At 50.8% G+C, this 17,762-nt stretch overlaps 1 protein-coding gene across 1 annotated transcript; it reads left to right on the top strand.

The window, feature by feature from the left end:
- The first annotated feature begins 12,764 nt into the window (after positions 1-12,764).
- On the top strand, positions 12,765-13,499 carry LOC122745483 (coiled-coil domain-containing protein 124-like). Its single transcript, XM_043990806.1, has one exon. It carries the CDS (start codon positions 12,765-12,767, stop codon positions 13,413-13,415), a length of 651 nt encoding a protein of 216 aa, XP_043846741.1. The 3' UTR covers positions 13,416-13,499.
- The last annotated feature ends 4,263 nt before the right edge of the window (positions 13,500-17,762 follow it).

Raw genomic sequence — 17,762 nt, 5'->3', positions numbered from 1 at the left:
GCGCTTCCAAATGCTTCTTGCCTAGGCTGCAGGAGCTTGGTCCTGGCCTTGCCCCAGGCCGAACCCTTCCTACTGCCCCGGCGGGGTACCACAGCCCTGCCCGCCCTCCCCCTCTCCCTCCCTCCCCACCCCACACTCCCCCACCCCCAGCCAGAGGAGCCTGGGACGCTCATCACCACTCTCACCTGCGGCTGCCCTTCTCCTTCTGCTCAGTAATTACCTCCGGACCAGGTGTGCAGCAGCTGGCCAGGCTGTGGGAGATGGCAGGAGATCACCGCATCCCAGCCCACGGCCTGGAGCAATGAGGAGGGGCCATGCGCTCCCCTATTCCCGGCTCCCCAGGACGTGCGCCCCAGGGCCCCGAGACCCAAAAGCCTGGCGGAACGCTCTCTCGGCCTCTCGGTCCCGCAGGCTGCAGAGCAGAGGCCAGGGAGGTCACGTGACGTAGCCCCACAGGGTGGGATCCTTCGGGCTGGGGGAGGCCCTGCAGGGGCTTGGGTCCCTTCGATGGGGCAGCACCAAGGCCTCGGACTTTTCCTCTTGGTCCCCACCCTCCAACCCAGCCCCTCCACACCCGAACTGCCTCAGGCTCAGCAGAGGGAGGGGCAGAGCCGGGGAAGCCTCTCTGGTTCAAAGCCCTAACTTTCCACTCTGACCGAGGAAGAATCCGGATACAGTCACTTAAGAAGAAGAACTTGTCAGGGGGGGCTTCTATGTGGGTGAAAGTGTGGACCGTCATTTGTGTTCCCTGGAGGAAGTCCCTGTCACTCCACCTTAAGTACCCACAGTCAGATGCCCACAGAGCTCGTCTCCAGGGTCATGCCCTTTCGGCTGCAGAACTCACCCAAGTGAGCCTCCCACAAAGGTTTTTGGGGAAGGGGCCAAAGGAAGGGTTTTCCCAGGAGGACAAAGGGATTATCAGTGAGTGTGGGAGGGGCCCGGCCCTCTGGGGAGGCAGAGTGGGCAGAGAAGAGAGGGGGCTTCCTTTCAGTGGCCAAGTCTTTGTCTAGGCTTCCCCCGCAGCTGGCTTCTTCTCCCAAATCAGGGCCGGCTTCCAGGGAACCTCTTTCTGGGCCCTTCTGCCTGTGCCCTTCTGTGCCCTGCCCCCTGTCCGTGCCTCTGCCCTCTGCGACCTCAGTGTGGCCACCACCCAAGTTTCTGCCCTCAGTTCCGGCTCAGATTCCTCAGCCCCTTTTCGTCTCCAAGCCCTCCCCTCCACTGGGCCACCCTCCTCTGAGCCCCCACCTGGGCTAGCCCCAGCCCCAGTCTCCCATGGATTTCCGAGTTATAGCCCCGGCTGTTTTGCAGGGAGAAAGCGTGCTTTCATTTGCCTGGTCCTTCTTGGGCTGCCCGTGCCAACTGACTGGGCTTGACCTTGATGCAGCACATTCCAGGCATAACTCGGGGAAACCCACAGCCTCCAGGGAGCCTGAAACACAGTGGGAGTGTGCATGGATTGTGCATGCACATGTATGTGCATGTGTGTCCATGTACACACACGTGTGTACATGTGTTCATGTGCATTACATGTGCATGTGCATGTGTATTTGTCCCTCCCCACCCACCCATTAGCTCTGGCTGTCAGCTCCTGCAGAGAGGTGCAGCTGTCAGAATCTCACCCACGCTTCTCTCAGCACCCCCTGCTTTGTGAGTCATGGCTTCTGTACATCTGATGCCCCCCGAGTCACTGCTGAGAAGCAGGGGAGACAATGGGAGAGAGGGTGGGGGTGTAATCATGGCCCAGAATACGCGCTTATTTAGGGTCTTGCCTGCTAATGCAATATCAGTGGGAGAAGATCAAAGACCTCAGTCTAGCTGGAGCTGGGGCTGCTGGGATGCTGGGCAATGACCCCTGGCTGGGCAGGGAGCAGGACAGACACAGCTCAGCCAGCCAGGCTGGCTCCTGTCTCTAAGGGGAATGCGCAGAAAGAGCCCATGGGAAGCCCTTTCCAAAGAGCGGGGACTACTCCCCCCCAGGCCTTTTCTGTGTGTGGGGGGATCCCAGGAGGTTTTCCCTAGCCAAGACCTAGAGAATGAATAAATCAGCAGCAGCCTAGCAATGCGTCCACTGGCCCTGGTGTTGTGACCTCTGTTCTTTATAAAGTCCTTCACTGTGGTCCTGTGGTTGGGTCCAATTGCTAAAAAATCTAGAGGTGGTGCAAAAATGGAGAGGGATTGAAATGTCTTTTGACCCCAGTATCCTACTTCTGGCAGTTGAGTGGCTCAGTGGATAGAGCACTGGACTAGGAATCAGGAAGACAGTTCAAATCTGGCCTCAGACACTTTCTAGCTGTGTGACCCTGGGCAAGTCACTTCATTCTGCCTCAGTTTCCTCATCTGTCAAATGAGCTGGAGAAGGAAATGGCCAAGCCCTCCAGTATCTTTACCAAGAAAATCCCAGATGGGGTCATGGAAAGTCAGACACCACTGAAACCATTCAACCACAAACCCCAGCATCTATCTGTCTAACAATCTAGGCATCTACCTCAGGGGGTCAAAGCCGGAAAGAAACGCCCACATGCACCACAATACTTTGGCAATGGCTTTTCTGGAAACGAGGGAGTGTGTAGCTGCTGGGGAATGCAGGAGTGAATGGCCATGTTCCTAGGCTGTCGAGATGACCGAATCTGGCCAGGAGCACTTAGCAAATGCACCCACCATGCTAAGCACCGGAAGTACAGAAACAAGCGAAAAGAAAGGCATCCCCCACCCTCCCTCCAGGAGCGAGCAGAATGGAGAAGACAAAGGGAGCAGAAAGGGCAGGTGTGGAGAGGGAACGAAGAGGTGGCTGGCCTGGGTGCCCTCCTGGGAATGAATGGTGAAGGTGTGTCCTGCAGGGGAGCAGAGAGCGATGATGAGGTAGGAGTCCCGGGGCTGAAGGCATGGGCCAGGATAATGGGGTTTCAGGGGCCTGAGGGAGGAGGCCGAAGGAAGGAAGGCCGTCCAGGGGAGAATCCAGCTGATTAAGAACCCTTGCCCTGCTGGGAGATGTGTAGTTAAGGCAGTCACAGTCTCTCCCTGAGAGGTGTAGACACCGGAGTGTGTGGACAAAGGCCCCAGAGATTCGTGTTATCAGCAACTACCCAGAAACCCATTCATTGGATGGCCCCCACATGCCCACTCCCTCTGCCCTTCTCCAGATCCTTGCCAGGTGGGACTCCTGTCCCTTATCCTACTAAACGTCTAGGCCTGTGGGCACCAGGGCCTAAGGCAGATGGCCTCCCTGCCATCCTTTGCCATCGCTTCACCTGTTTTACACTCAGACAAGCGCGGACACTTATGCCACACCAATTCTGATCAAGGGGGCAGAGGAAAGAGAGCTAGATTTGGCCTTGGATGACCTGTTTCAGATCTAGCCTTGGCCATTCATTCCCTGTGTGACTTTGGGTGAGCTGCTGCATGTCTCTGGGCCTCAGTTTCCTCCTCTGTAAACTGATGGCACTAAGGTAAACAGCACTTATTCCAAGGGTAATCATGACCCCAAATTCCTCACCCAACCCCCAAATTTGAGGCTCAAACAGACCACCTGAGGGGTGGGGGTGGGGGACAAAGACAAAAGTAAAGTCTCTTTTTCACTTGTTATTCCACTCAAAGTTACTCCAGGATACTTCTCATACATAAACTAACTATAGCTTCTGCCAAGGCGCTCCCCAAATGTAAGCAGGAGGGTTCCTAGTTCCCAGATAAGCATCGAGGCAGCAAATGCCAAGTGGGATTATGCAGAAGCAGAAATAGGGCAGCTTTTATTTCACCCACAGTGAAGATGCCAAGAACTCCCAGGATCCCCTAAACAAGTACAGAACCATAACGTTCTCCTATGACTCATTAGCTCGCCTTAGGGTGGAAGCGAATGCAGAGCAACCTGATGTTCTGATCAGTCCCACCCAGGCTCTGTCAGGGGGTTGAGGCTTCTCTGCAGATCAAGCCGTCCCACCCATGCTCTCTGAATAACTCGCTATGGTATCAAGGAGTGGCAAGGACCCAACCACTTGCCCCACCATAATGTCAACGAGTCCTTTAACTATGGGCAATTCTCTTCCTTCTGTAAGAGCAATGCTGTACCAGGGAGTCCAAAGGCATGGCCCCTGTACCCAGGAGGCTGAGGATCGTGAATGACCCCCTCACACTGGGGCACATGTTTCTGCCTTTGCCCTGGCTGCTGCCCTTTCTTGGGCCACATGAGTCTACTCTTAGGAATGCTAGTCTCTGACTTGTGCTTCACATCTGTGGGGAAGCACATATAACTTCTGTGCTTTCCCTTTCCCAAATGTCTATTACTGTTTCCTAGGGGGAGAGGCTCCTGAAATCCTCCCAAGATCAAGCCCCCTCTACTGCATATTCATTTACTGAATGGGGAGGGGGTGGTGAAGGGAAAAGTAAAATCTGAAGAAAGTCAAGGGGGGTTGTCAGTTCTTTTTAATAGACTTTTATAGACATAGAGGGACAGCTCCTCTGATGGAAATTCATTTTCCCGAGTCTCAGCCCCCAGGGAAACCACACTCAAAAGGGAAAGAGTCAGAAAATGAGCAATAGACTAAACTGAGTAAAGTTCCCTCAAGGAAGAAAACTCAGTTAAGACCTTGGGCATAAGCAGATAAACAGAGAAGATACCAATAATAGAAGTACATCTGCCTTCCAGATCAGGTGAAAGAGTCCAGACATATATGAATAAATATTTCAAGACAAAAAAAATTAATCAACACCTTGTGAACCTGAGGACCCTGTGGATTTCCAAGAGAGCTATTCCTAAATGGTTTAAATGGCAAATGAGAGTTGTGAAAGCAGAAATTATGGCTTACACAGCAGAAATAATTGGCAGAAAAGAAAAACTTAAATCCAAAGTGTTGTCTCACTAAAGAAAGAATAGGGGCAGCTAGATGGCGCAGTGGATAGAGCAGCGGCCCTGGAGTCAGGAGGACCTGAGTTCAAATCTGGCCTCAGACACTTAACACTTACTAGCTGTGTGACCCTGGGCAAGTCACTTAACCCCAATTGCCTCACTAAAAAAAAAAAAAAAAGAATAACCGATTGAGAATACAAATATACCACAGAGAAAGACAATGTGGAAGAAGAGAAGCAAAAATCAATCACATTAAAAGAAAACATGGGGCAGCTAGGTAGCGCAGTGGATAGAGCACCGGCCCTGGAGTCAGGAGGACCTGACACTTAACACTTACTAGCTGTGTGACCCTGGGCAAGTCACTTAACCCCAATTGCCTAACTAAAAAAAAAAAGAAAACATGATCTCTGTGCAAACAAAACATATATTGAGCCTGAAGATAGCACATGTAGAGACAATTTGATGATTGTAGATCTGCCAGAGCGATGTGATGGGTCAAAAAACAAACAAACCCTGAATACCATAATGCAAACAACCAATTCCACAAGTGACCAGGAGAAAGACCTTCACATTTAAAGGAAATGAAATTCAAATAATACAAGGCTTTCCTGTATTAAGATAAGTCCCACCAGAAATGGAACAATGTGTTCTCAAAAGCAAAGCTCAAGATGTGACCCAAGGTGATTGATCCTTCAAATATGACCATAAATATGAATGAAAAAAGGTGGAGGCTGAATTGTTTTTAAAAAGAAGCATTTGGGACACTGGATGTTTACTGTGTGACCTTGGGCAAATCACTTAACCCTCATTGTCCCACAAAAAGAAGAAGAAGGAGGAGGAGGAGGAACAGGAGCAGGAGGAGAAAATAATTTTGTCAGGTCTGGTTTTCTTTGTGGGAGTGTTTCAAATGCTTCTTTCTGGGTTTTTTGTGGGGTTTTGTGGGGTTTTTTGTGTTGGTTGTGGGTTTTTGGGTGGGGCAATGGGGGTTAAGTGACTTGCCCAGGGTCACACAGCTAGTAAGTGCCAAGTGTCTGAGGCTGGATTTGAACTCAGGTCCTCTTGAATCCAGAGCTGGTGCTTTATCCACTGTGCCACCTAGCTGCCCCCAAAATTATTTGCTTCTTCAAGGGCAACAGAAATATACAAGGAGGGTAAATACCACAACTGAGAACAAGAAAAGTGCAGAGAGACCACTGAGAGATGTCTGTGTAAATGCACACAAGGAGACAAGGCAAAAGCAGAAGACAAAGAAGCCAAATCACAGGTGACCCCAGAGGCTGTGGAGGGCCACTCAGGGGGTGCAGCCAATTACAACCCATGACTCACAGTCATGCACTGAGGAGTGGACCTCACCAAGGACGTACAAGATGGCAAAGGGCATCAGTGAGTCAGTCAACAAGCATTTACCAAGCACCTACTGTATGCCAGACACTAGCCTGGGAAAGAGGGATTCCACACCTTCCTTGGGGTTCCCACTTCCAGATCCCTGGCCCTCTCCTTAATGCAAGCCTATGGTGACCTCACTGAAGTGATTCTCCATTTCTTCCTCCATTGGGGGCTTCTTTCACCCCCTCCCTGGAGCTTTCTGCTCAGATGTAGAGGACAGGACAACTTTGATCCCTTGCCCCTTCCCCTACCCCGATGCCACATCCTGATTGGGGATAATGTCCTGGTTCTTGGAGAATTGGCCGCTGGAGCCTCTCCCAACATCTCATGGCCCCAGTGAAAGCACCTGAGTGGGCCTGAGCTTCTTGATCGACTTGATCTTCTACCATAATGAATGCTCGTTGCCCCCTGACTAAGCCCTTTCAGATCCTGAGATGAGAGGGAGCCATGGCTGGGATACTGCTCCTTTTGCAATGAGGAGGTGGTAGCACCTCCCCCAGGCCTCCCTGGGAGCCCTGCCAGTCGTCTCAGATTCAAAATCACCTCCCTCCCACACAACTTGGTGCTTGCCCACTGTTGGCTGCTGGATCTGAGGCATTTCAGAAGTAGGGAGTCCAGGAGCTGGGATCTTTTCCCTGAGGGCTTTGAGGCCCCACAGAAGAGCACTTGTACCAGTGGGAGGGGACCCACCCTGGGGTCTCTTTCTCGGCCAATCAGACTGCAGGACCGGGGCCAAGGGATCCATTAACAATAGTATCACAAGTCTCTGGAGCCCGCTTGTGATCGTGTGCTTGTGTCTGTGTGTATAGAAGAGATTAAGGAACGGGGGGATGCAGAAGAGAGTGAAGTCTCTAGGGCTCTGTAATGATCTTTTAAAAAGGCTCTGGAAGGTCAGCAGGGCATACGAGGTCCCTGCCTATGGCAGTTCTTGCAAGAATACGGCTCCATCCACTGATCCCATGTGTGTCTGCCCGTGTGTGATGCCCTGACACACCTGTGCCTGGGGGGGAATCAGTGACCCAAGCAGTGAACACCGTGACGTTGCAGTTTGGCCCTCTTTGGATGGGAACCAGCTCGAAAAGAGGCCATGTCGCCTTCCTTGGGCCCCAGGAGCAGGGAGGTCCATTCTGCAATGACCCAGTTACTAGCAGAAGCAGGGAGGAAGTAAGGAGGCCAGATAAGGGATGGGAGCCCTCAAGGAGCAGAAGAAGGCAGAGGGCTGTTTGGGGTGTCATCGAGTCAAGGCAACAATCACTTGCTAAGTACTTATTTTTTGTTTGTTTGTTTGTTTGTTTGTTTTTGCAGGCAATGGGGGTTAAGTGACTTGCCCAGGGTCACACAGCTACTAAGTGTCAAGTGTCTGAGGCCGGATTTGAACTCAGGTATTCCTGAATCCAGGGCCGGTGTTTTAACCACTGCACCATCTAGCTGCCCTGCTAACTACTTATTATGTGCTTTGGGGTATGCAGGTGTCAGGAAGGACTAGCCCCTCTGGGGTGGGGGCGCTGCCCATCCACCTTTGGTGTGGCCCAAATTTTCCCTGTGGTTCCAAGAAGCTGGAGCAGGGGCAGCGGCCACACTCTGGGAAAGCGTCCGGCTGAGGGTAACCAAGGGCTTACAGACCCATGGGTGAGTTAGGGGGCATCTACCTCCAACAGGGGTAGACGTCCCGCGGTGGAATGGGCAGATGAAAACGATTTGTTGCAAGGGTCATGAAGGCAGCTAAAGCAGGTGGCATGGAGATGCTGAGATCATCCACAGCCTCCCAGGCCCTCAGCATCTTGACTTTGTCAATGGGCTCCAGTGATTGTGGAAGAGGGAATGAGGCCAATGACTTTGCCCCACTCTGCTTCACCCAAGTCTAATTTATGTGCTAATTCAAGCATGCCCCCCATGCCATTTTACCTTTGTTTACCTACTACAAAGACCTGTGGCAATGGGCAATGACCAACCAGCCGATGCAGACACAGTGGGAGCTGTCGTCACAATCCTGCACACAGGCGGCCCAGGCCATAGGGTCATCTTCTCACTGGAAGCAGGGGGGGATTCAGCAGCCCCCAGGTATCTGAGCATCCTTTTTAAGGACCACATTGCTCACCCTCTGGCATGAGGAAGGGACTAGAAAAGGTGCCCTGAAAACTGTCTGCTTCACCCAACCCTGGGCCTGCTTATTGTAACAGGCAGGGGGACCACCCTGTGGTCAAAACACAAAAAATGTTCCAAAAGTTTCTGCAAAGATGATTCTACTGACCATCAGTGCATGGGCTATGCACTCACCTATGGACAACACAGTCCATACTAACTGTCCATCGTCATAATAAGTAATGAAATCCATAATAATCACTATAATGGGCGCATTGGTGGGGGCGCTGTGAAGCTGGGGTAGGTTTTGAAACCCAAACTCATCTAGTCAACATGCTTGTGTGCCTCCCAAAAAGAGAGAATGACGGGCTCGTGACTGGCAGGAAAGGCCCTGCCACCATTGTCCGTGCCTGTGCTCCCACTGTGACAAACCCTGACGAGGCCACCCAGAGATCCTCCTCATTAAGGTGCTGACAGAGGCCAAGCTTGTCGTTCTGGGTGCCTTTAAGGCCAGAATAAGCACAGCCTGTCAGAAACGGCAGCGAGGCCTTGGAAGGGACAGAGTCAGAAACAACAATGGCCACTTACTACTGAAGACTTGTGCATCTCATACCCTCCTCATCGCCAGCACTGTCTTCTGTTTACCTCAGTGCAATAAGACTTCATGGGTGCGCCCTTGCGGCAAACATTGGCATTTATGTCATTCATTGTACAGGCGGGATGTGAGAGTGATGAAGGCAATGTTTGGTGCAGAGTGCTGGACTAATCATAGACTTATCTTCTCTAGGCTAAACATTCACATTCAACAAAATCGGCAGCCCCAAGGTGAGAGGACTCCCAGGAGGCTTAATGTCAGCAGATTAGAACGCTTCTCCAAGCATGAACAATTTGTTGCTAACTTGGGTGGGGGGGAAGCTGAGCCATCACAAGTTGGCAACAGAAAAGGAGTGGGCAGCTTTCAGAGGTTTGGTGTACTGCGCCACATATTTTTTTCTGTACTGCACCACATTGACTCATCTGGGCCAGAACACTCATAAACATCAAGGTTTGGTTTGATGAAAATGATGGGGAAATTCAGAAGCTGCTAAATGAAAAACGAGAACTTCACAGGGTCTATAAGCAGGATAGTTCATCTGTCTCTAAGAAGGCAGTGTTTAACTCCATCAAAAGTAAAGAGCAAGAAAAGCTTAGAGAGACGCAGGATTCTTGGCTCAGTAAGAAGGCAGTTTTATGCTGATATTAACAATTCAAAGTGCTTTTGTGAGGCTCTGAAGGCTATTTATGGGCCAGAGACCTATAGTACCTCTCAACTACTTAGTGCTGATGGAGTCACATTGATTAGTGATAAAGACATGATCCTGGAGAGATGGGCTGAACTCTTCTCAACAGATGATCAACCAATGCTGAAACCATTGACCTTATACCTCCAGTTGAAGTCAATCCCTCTCTGTCCAAACTTCCAACTGAAGAAGGGTTTGAAAGCCATTAGGCTCCTCTCATGTGGCAAAGCCCCTGGTGCTGATTCTATTCCAGCTGAGATTTACAAGTGGGGGGGGCATTGTTCATTCAAAAGCTGACTGAAAATTTCTGGGTTATGTGGCAAGAGGACGCTATTCTCCAGATCAAGGATACCTCTCCTTTCCATCTGTAGAAAGGAAAAGGAACAAGATTGTACAGTGACAATCATTGGCAGAGGGGGTGGGGGGTGTCTCTCCGTAGTCATTGCTGGCAAGATTCTTGTCAGAGTCCTCCTTAATAGACTGATCCTTCACTTGGAAGACAGTTATCTACCCAAAAGCCAGTGGCTTCAGAAATGAATAGTTGCTATTGGTGTTTGCTGACTGACAACTCCAGGAGAAAGGCCAGGAGCAGAGCAGAGGTCAATATTCATGGACCTGTCCAAGGTTTTGTATCCTGTCAGTTGTGAGAGCTTGTGGAAGATCTTGGCAAAATTTGGTCACCTGGGGAAGTTTGTCAGTATTTCCCACCAGTTTCACAATGGGCGCTTGCACAGGTTCTGGATAATGGACAAGTCTCTAGCACCTTCCCAGTCACCAGTGGCTTGAAGCAGGGCTGTGTGCTTGCTCCCATGCTTTTAAGCATGATGTTTTCAGCAGTGTTGTCAAAAACCTTCAACAAGAATGAAAATGGCATCAAGATTAGCTACTGCATTGCCAATAGATTATTTAATTTGAAAAGGCTACAAGCCACGTCTAAAGTAGAGGGAGAGTTAGTGCATGATTTTCTGTTTGCAGATGATTGTGCACTCAATGCAGTCTCTGAGGCTGAGATGCAACAGAGTATGGATCGGTTCTCTGCTGCTTTTGCTCATTTTGGCTCGACAACATGAAGAAAACAAGGTTCTCCGCCAGCCAGCACTGCACCATCCATATGTGGAACCATCGGTTGGTTCCAGCAGTTAGAGAAATACTGAATGCTGTGGAGAAGTTCGCTTACCTCGGCAGCGTGCTTTCCAGGGAGGTCCGCATAGATGATGAGGTTGGGGTACTCATTGCTCAGTGCTTGGGAGGCTCTGAAGGAAGGTGGGGGAGGGAAGAGGTATTAGATTGACTTCCAAACTGAGCCCATTGTGCTGATCTCACTGTTGTGTGCCTGTGAGACCTGCACAGTGCACCAGCGCCCTGCCAGGAAACCGAGTCACTGCTGTCTGAATTGTCTTGGGAAGATCCTGAAGATCACCTGGCAGGATAAGCACTGGACACCGAGGTCCTTTCTTGAGCTGAACTGCCAGGCATTCAGACTCTGCTGCAGAGAGCACAGCTCTGATGGGCCGGCCCTTTAGAATGCCAAACACACATTTGCCTAAAAGACTTTTATGGAGAATTCACACGAGGCAGGCGCTCACTGGAGGTTAGAAGAAGTGCTACAAGGACACTATCAAGGTCTCCCTGAAGAACTTTGCAACGGACTGTGAAAGATGAGAGACACTGGACCCCAGCACGGCGCGGCCCCATCCAGGGGCTCTGCTCTGTGAGGGAAGCAGAACCGCAGAAGCTCCAAAGGAAGGTGAGATGCGCAGGTTTGGAGCCGTCTCCGCTGCAGATGTTCATGTGGACTATTTGTGCCTGAGCTGTGGTAGAGCCTTCCAAGCTCATGTTCTGCTCAGCCAGTGGGACACGCTCTACTTTGACCCCGCCATTGGGCTGTCATTTGGTTTTCTCTGAGGGCAAAGGACAGCCACTCACTGCTGTGGGCCTGGCACATCTTTTCTGAGTTCTGGGCCTTCCCCTTCTCACAAAAGTGTCCTGAAATTAATAAGACACAGAGGGTGCCAAAGAACCAATCACAGTGAGATGCCCACCAAGATGTTTTTTTCACTTCCTGACATTTCCTTTTCCCAATTACACATAGAGATCATTTTTACCATTTGTTTATTTGTTTGTTTGTTTGTTTGTTTATTTATTTTTTAGTGAGGCAATTGGGATTAAGTGACTTGCCCAGGGTCACACAGCTAGTAAGCGTTAAGTGTCTGAGGCCGGATTTGAACTCAGGTCCTCCCGTCTCCAGGGCCGGTGCTCTGTCCACTGCACCACCTAGCTGCCTCACCATTTGTTTTTGTGAAACTGTGAGTCCCAGATTCTTGTCCTTCCCTCCCTCCCCAGGACAGCGAGCAGGCTGCTATAGTTTAGACAGCCCAGTCCTGGCAGATGTGTTTCCTCATTGTTCATGTGAGAGAAAAGTCAGAACAAATGGGAAGAACTGCAAGAAAGAGAAAACAAACCCCAACAACAGAGTGAGAAGAAGCTGCCTCAGTCTGCATCCAGACCCCACAGCTCTTTGCCAGCATGAGTCTTTTGGAATTGGCTTTTACCAGGGGATTTTTTAAAACAAGTTCACAACCTTCCCCTGCTAGAGCAGAGCCCAGAGCCTGACCAGGCCAATCCCCACCCCCCATTCTACAGAGGGCAAACTCTGCGAAGGTCCAAGGCAGGCCAAGGAGGGAGGCCCCGGGTGTCTGCAGGGCATTTTTTATGGAAATGTAATAAGGTAAATGATATGTTTGGTGGCTGGCAGATTGGCCTCTGCAGCCTTTGAAGGCCAGGCACCCTGGACCACCCATAGATGCTGCTTCCAGCTGTGGGAGCTTAAGGAATCACAGCCCTGCCCTCATTTTGTGGGTGCTCCCTTCCCAGCATCCTCTGAGCCATCCTGGGAGATAGGAAGTACCTGGCCTAGGGAGATACTTAACAAATAGGATTTTAGCTGGAAGAGCTACTGAAATCACCTTGTCCAACATGCCCAGTTTAAGATAAAAAGCCAAAGCTTCTCTGGGAGACGAGGGGATAGGATTGCCCACTTAGCCCACCTCTCCAGGGGAAGAGGCCACCCCAAGCCCAGTCACTGCCCTTTCTGGCCTGTTTCCCCGGAGGTCATGGTGACGACGGAGGTAAAAAAGAGCCTATAAAGAACTCAGGGAAGGAGTCCATGCTGAAGGATGCCCAAGAAGTTTCAGGGCGAGAACATCAAGTTGGCTGCTGCCCGAGCAAGGAAGGCCGAGGCCAAAGCAGCAGCTGATGCCAAGCGGCAGCTTGCCTATTGGAAGGATGATGACAAACACGTCATGAGGAAGGAGCAGAGGAAAGAGGAGGAGAAGCGTTGGCTGGAGCAGCTGGAATGCAAGAAAGAATTGCAGAGGTTGCTCGAAGAAGAAGACTCCAAGCTGAAGGGGAAGTCACCCAAGCCCCTGACCCCCGGCAAAGTAACCCGGGCCCAGATCAAGGAGACGCTCCGCCGAGAGCAGCCACATAAAGAGAATGAAGACACAGTGGACAAGCCAAAAAGTCACCTTGAAGTACCCTTGGAGGAGAATGTCAACCGCCAGATACCTGAGGAGGGGAGTGTGGAAGCCAGAACCATCGAAGACGCCATAGCTGTGCTCAGTGTTAATGACGACTCTGACCAGCACCCCGAGCACCGCATGGAAGCTGCTTTTACTGCCTTTGAGGAACTGCACCTGCCGAGACTGAAGAAGGAGAACCCCAACATGCGTCTATCGCAGCTGAAACAGCTCTTGAAGAAAGAGTGGATGAAGTCCCCTGACAACCCCATGAACCAGCGGACCATGGTCTACAATGCCCAGAAATAGGACTCAGGGAATGGAGACAGGCAGGGGAAGCGAGGGGACCCATCCTAGTCTGGACCACTGGGTCTCAGGCCCTCAAATTCAGGGTTTGGGGGGATGGAGAAGAACACTCCCAGACAGAACCAGTGGAATTGTTTTTAAGCCCGTTTCCCTCCCCTGTTCTCAGCACTACTGATTAAAAGAGGAGTCACCACCGGTCCAAGAAAAAAAAAAAAGAGCCTATAAAGACCAGCGGGTCCGTGTCTCTCTTGCTTCTTCCTGACCTGTGGGCTTCCTTGCAGGTGATCAGCCTTCTCCTCCCTGACCCCAGCCTTGGCATTTAAAGGGCGGGTTGGCATTGGCAGAGAAAAAGAAAGCCAGCCCTTGTTTCGGTCAGTCTGGATTAATGATGGGGTCACCTTGCAGGGGGAGGGCCTGACTCAGGTAGCTAAGGGTAATTAGCTCTCAGCCAAATGGCCTCTTCAACCTTTCATCCCCTTCCCCTGCCCTTCATCTCAGTTTTTTGTCTAGTAACCATAGATGGTCCCTAGAAAGGATTGTGAAAATCACCTTATTTTACAGAGGAGGAAACTGAGGCCTACAAAGGGGAAGCAATGTGGGGGAGGGGATGGAGGGAGGGAGAGAATTGGGAATTCAAACCTTAAAAAAATAAATGTTGAAATAAATGAAGAAAGAAAGAGAGAAAGAAAAGAAAAGAAAAGAAAAAAGAGCCAAAAACCCTCTTCAGTGATCTGGGAGAGGAGCTAGAAAGAGGGAGGGAGGAAGATAAGAGGGAAATGGCTAAGGGGTTAAGTGGATAAGAGTGCTGGAGCTAAAATCCTGCCTCTGGCATTTACTAGCTGTGTGACCTTGGGAAAGTCACATAACCTCTCTGTGCCTGTTTCCTCAACTGTAATGTAGGGATGATAATAGCACCCACTCTTGGGATTGTTGTGGGGATCCGATGAGAGAATATTTGCGAAGTTCTTTGCAAACCTTAAAGATTATTGCTGTCATGGTGGTGATGATGGTGGTGATGCTGCACAACGCTGCACACTAGGGTTCATGGAGAAGAACAATCAGAGAGGTGTACAACAGCATCCTGAGGAATACTGTCCAAAGGAGCACAGTAGCCTGTGGTGCACCTCCTCCCACACGTGAGACCCCTCTTAGAGCAGGCCCAGTGTCAGGGGCCTCTGTGGGTTGGAAGCAGGGTCTGCTGGAGCCTCAGTTGTTCAGCGTGAAGGGCATTTACCCAACACCATGGAGCAGGACTGGACTGGTTCTTCTGGGGATTGTCTAGACTTAAGAAAGGATGGAGAAAATGTCGATGACACAGATGAAATTTTAGAGCGTGTCATGCTTTCAGAGAGCCAGTTGTTAAACAGTTACCAGCACACTGACTCCACTCAAGGTCATAACTCACAAGCCCCCACTGGTGTGTTCATTTTGCTAGTCAGCCAGAGGGCACATTTAGTTCAAAGCAAAGGTATTTTCTGAAACAGCACAAGAGGAAAAGGAGAGATGGAACATTTGGCACATCAATCTGCTTCCCCTCTTCCCACTAAGGAGCTGGAGATCGTCCAGACAAAACAGGTGACCAGGAGGATGTAGGACATGAGAAGAAAGCAGATATGCTTAGCTCAGCGGAGAGAAGTCTGGGGGGTGGGCAGGGAAGGGGTGATGCTACCTGCCTTGGTAAGAGCGGCAGGTTGGGAGGAAATTACACAGACAGCTTTGGGCTGACAGAGAGAAGAACCTCCTGACAAGGAACGCTGTCCCAGCCCAGGCTGGGGGGAGGGGAGGCTTTGAATGGACACCCCGCCCTGCTCCCTAGAGGGCTTCTGGCAGAGGGTCTCACGCTGTGGCCAGCTGCTCGCTGGCCTGTCAGGCCATTTCCAGCTCTGTTTCTGAGATCCCATAAATAGTAGAAAGCAGCTACCTGGCACAATAGATAGAGCAGGAAGACTGGAGGTCTTAGCTGCATGACCCGGGGCGAGTCACTTCCCCTCAGTCTGCCTGGGTTCTTCCCTTTGTAAAATGGAGATCATAATAACCCCTCCCTCCCAGGGTTGGGGAGGATCAAATGAGATCATGAATAACAACTCTGCAAATTTTAAGGTGTGATGTGAACACTCATGACGATTTTTGTTAGTGTTGTGATGCCCACTATCCACAGGAAGATAAACCTGCATCAGGAATCCCCCATGGGGAGAGAGAAGGGTACCTGTGGGGCCCACACGTGGCCAGGACCCCCTTTTGGAGGTGTCCCTCACACTGACAGCAGGACTCTTCCTGATGGGTCACAGCTCTCGACTTTGCTGCTGCTCCCTGCCCTAGGTTGGGGGCTTCAGCTGGACCTGGGCAGGGGGTGTCTTTCTCCCCAAGAACAGGATGAAAGAAGTACCCCTGCCAGCGGTAAAGGAAAGGCCGTCCCCTACTAAGAAAGACAGGAACGACACTAATTATAGTGCAGAATTCATCGTCCTTTGTCCCCTTCAGGTGCAGACAGGTGTGCCCAGCAGAGAGCCAATGGGCCCTGCTCTATGTCATTGCCAGTCACTGTGGTGCGGGGCACAGCCTGTAGGGCACAGAGGTCAGAAGCTCGCTGCTTCCAGAGAAGCCCCATTGAGCCCCTACGCATAGGGACTGGGGACTGAGGGTAACAGGCCCCAGAAAAGTGAGGGCACAGGCTGAGGTTGGATCTGAGGGAGGAGAAAGGAGAGAGATGTGATAGGAGACACGGTCTAGAGCCTGCTAGAGCAGAGAGGAGGCATTTCAGTTATCCAGACAATTGCTCAGGCGTATGGTCTCTGGTTTGTCGTTGTTGTCGTTTTTGCCTTTTTTAAATCAGCAAAGTGGATGATACATTCTTTGTTTTTGGTGAGGCAATTGGGGTTGTGACTTGCCCAGGGTCACACAGCTAGTAAGGGTCAAGTGTCTGAGGCTGGCTTTGAACTCAGGTCCTCCTGAATCCAGGGCCGGTGCTCTATCCACTGCGCCACCTAGCTGCCCCATGGCTGATACATTCTTGATCTGTTTTAGCTTTTCTTCAAAAGGTGAACAAGTAATGAAGGGAAGTGATATTTTGGATCTGATTATGACCAGCAATGGAAAGGTTCAGAAGGAATAGAAACTACCCATCTCTGAATATATCACATAAATAGAGAGTAAAGTCTGAGACTCATTCTAAAATCTAGAGTAGACATTGGAGAGTTCCAAGAAAGGACAAGTAGGATTGCACACCTATGATGATTCAGAGGAAGTCAGCCTAGGAGAGATGAGAAGCTCTTCAAAGTGAAATTCTGAAGACACAAAGAGAGCTCTTTCCAATGAGGAAGAAAAGAGACTGATGTGGTTGCACAGGGAACTCTCTGACCAACCTGGAGAGGAAAGCAGGGCTATTTAGCAGAGGATAAACACATAAGTACAAGAATAGAGGCTGATGAAGCTGGTGATGGATACTATAGACAGCAAAACATTTGTGCTTTTAAGTTTTGTTGGGAACCAAAAAAAAAAAGATCCAAGAAGGGGCAGGTCTGCTGCTCAGAGCATCTGGGACAATGATATCAAATCAGGGAAGAATGATTCTGTTCGTGTTGCTCCTGTTTTCTCTACCAAGAGAAGGAACTTTAGATGGGGAAGGATGGAACAAAGGTGTCAGTGGGGATCAAGATAAGTCCAAATGAAGCACAGGACCCAAGAGGATGAACCCAAAGAGTGAGCATGGGCTCTGAAAAATCAGCCCCTCAAGTCCGTGCCTGGGGAGGAGTGCCTGTAATCCAGCCTGGCACATGACCATTGGCACACCCTGGCAGACAAGAAGGCTGGACCTTAGGCTAGATGAAGAGAGATATTTATCGTATACACCACAGGAGAGGCGGTAGAGTCTGTCCTCTGCCTCTGTCAGGCCACATTTGGAGAACGGGTCGCCCTCCGGGCACCATATCCTGGGAAGGATGCTGATAATCTGGTGAGACAGAGGAGCTAGGGAGGAGAGAGAATGTTTGAGAAGCCGTATGAATGAGAGCTGCCCTCAGGAAACAAAGGGCCATTGCACCAAAGCGGTTGGGCTCATCCTGTGTGGTCCTGCTTGGCAGAAAGAGCAGATTCAGGCTGGACGTCAGGGGAAATCTTCCTTCCATGAAACCCCAGCCAGAGCGCTGGGGTAGGTGCCACCTCACTGGACGTACTGGAGCAGAGGCAGGAGGAGCATGAGGCAGGGATGGGGCCTGGCAGGGGCGGCCAAGAGACCTTCAGTGCGGATGTTACAGCAGACCCCAAGATTGTGGGTTGTTCTTCCTCGGAGGCCGTTAAAACCAGGAACAGCAGCCATCTCTCTGGCACGCCTTAGAGCCTCCTCCTGCTTAG

Source organism: Dromiciops gliroides, chromosome 3 (genome assembly GCF_019393635.1).
Source record: "Dromiciops gliroides isolate mDroGli1 chromosome 3, mDroGli1.pri, whole genome shotgun sequence".
Taxonomy (NCBI): domain Eukaryota; kingdom Metazoa; phylum Chordata; class Mammalia; order Microbiotheria; family Microbiotheriidae; genus Dromiciops; species Dromiciops gliroides.
Note: the sequence above shows the minus strand (reverse complement) of the source record. Positions and strands in the feature narration are given on the sequence as shown.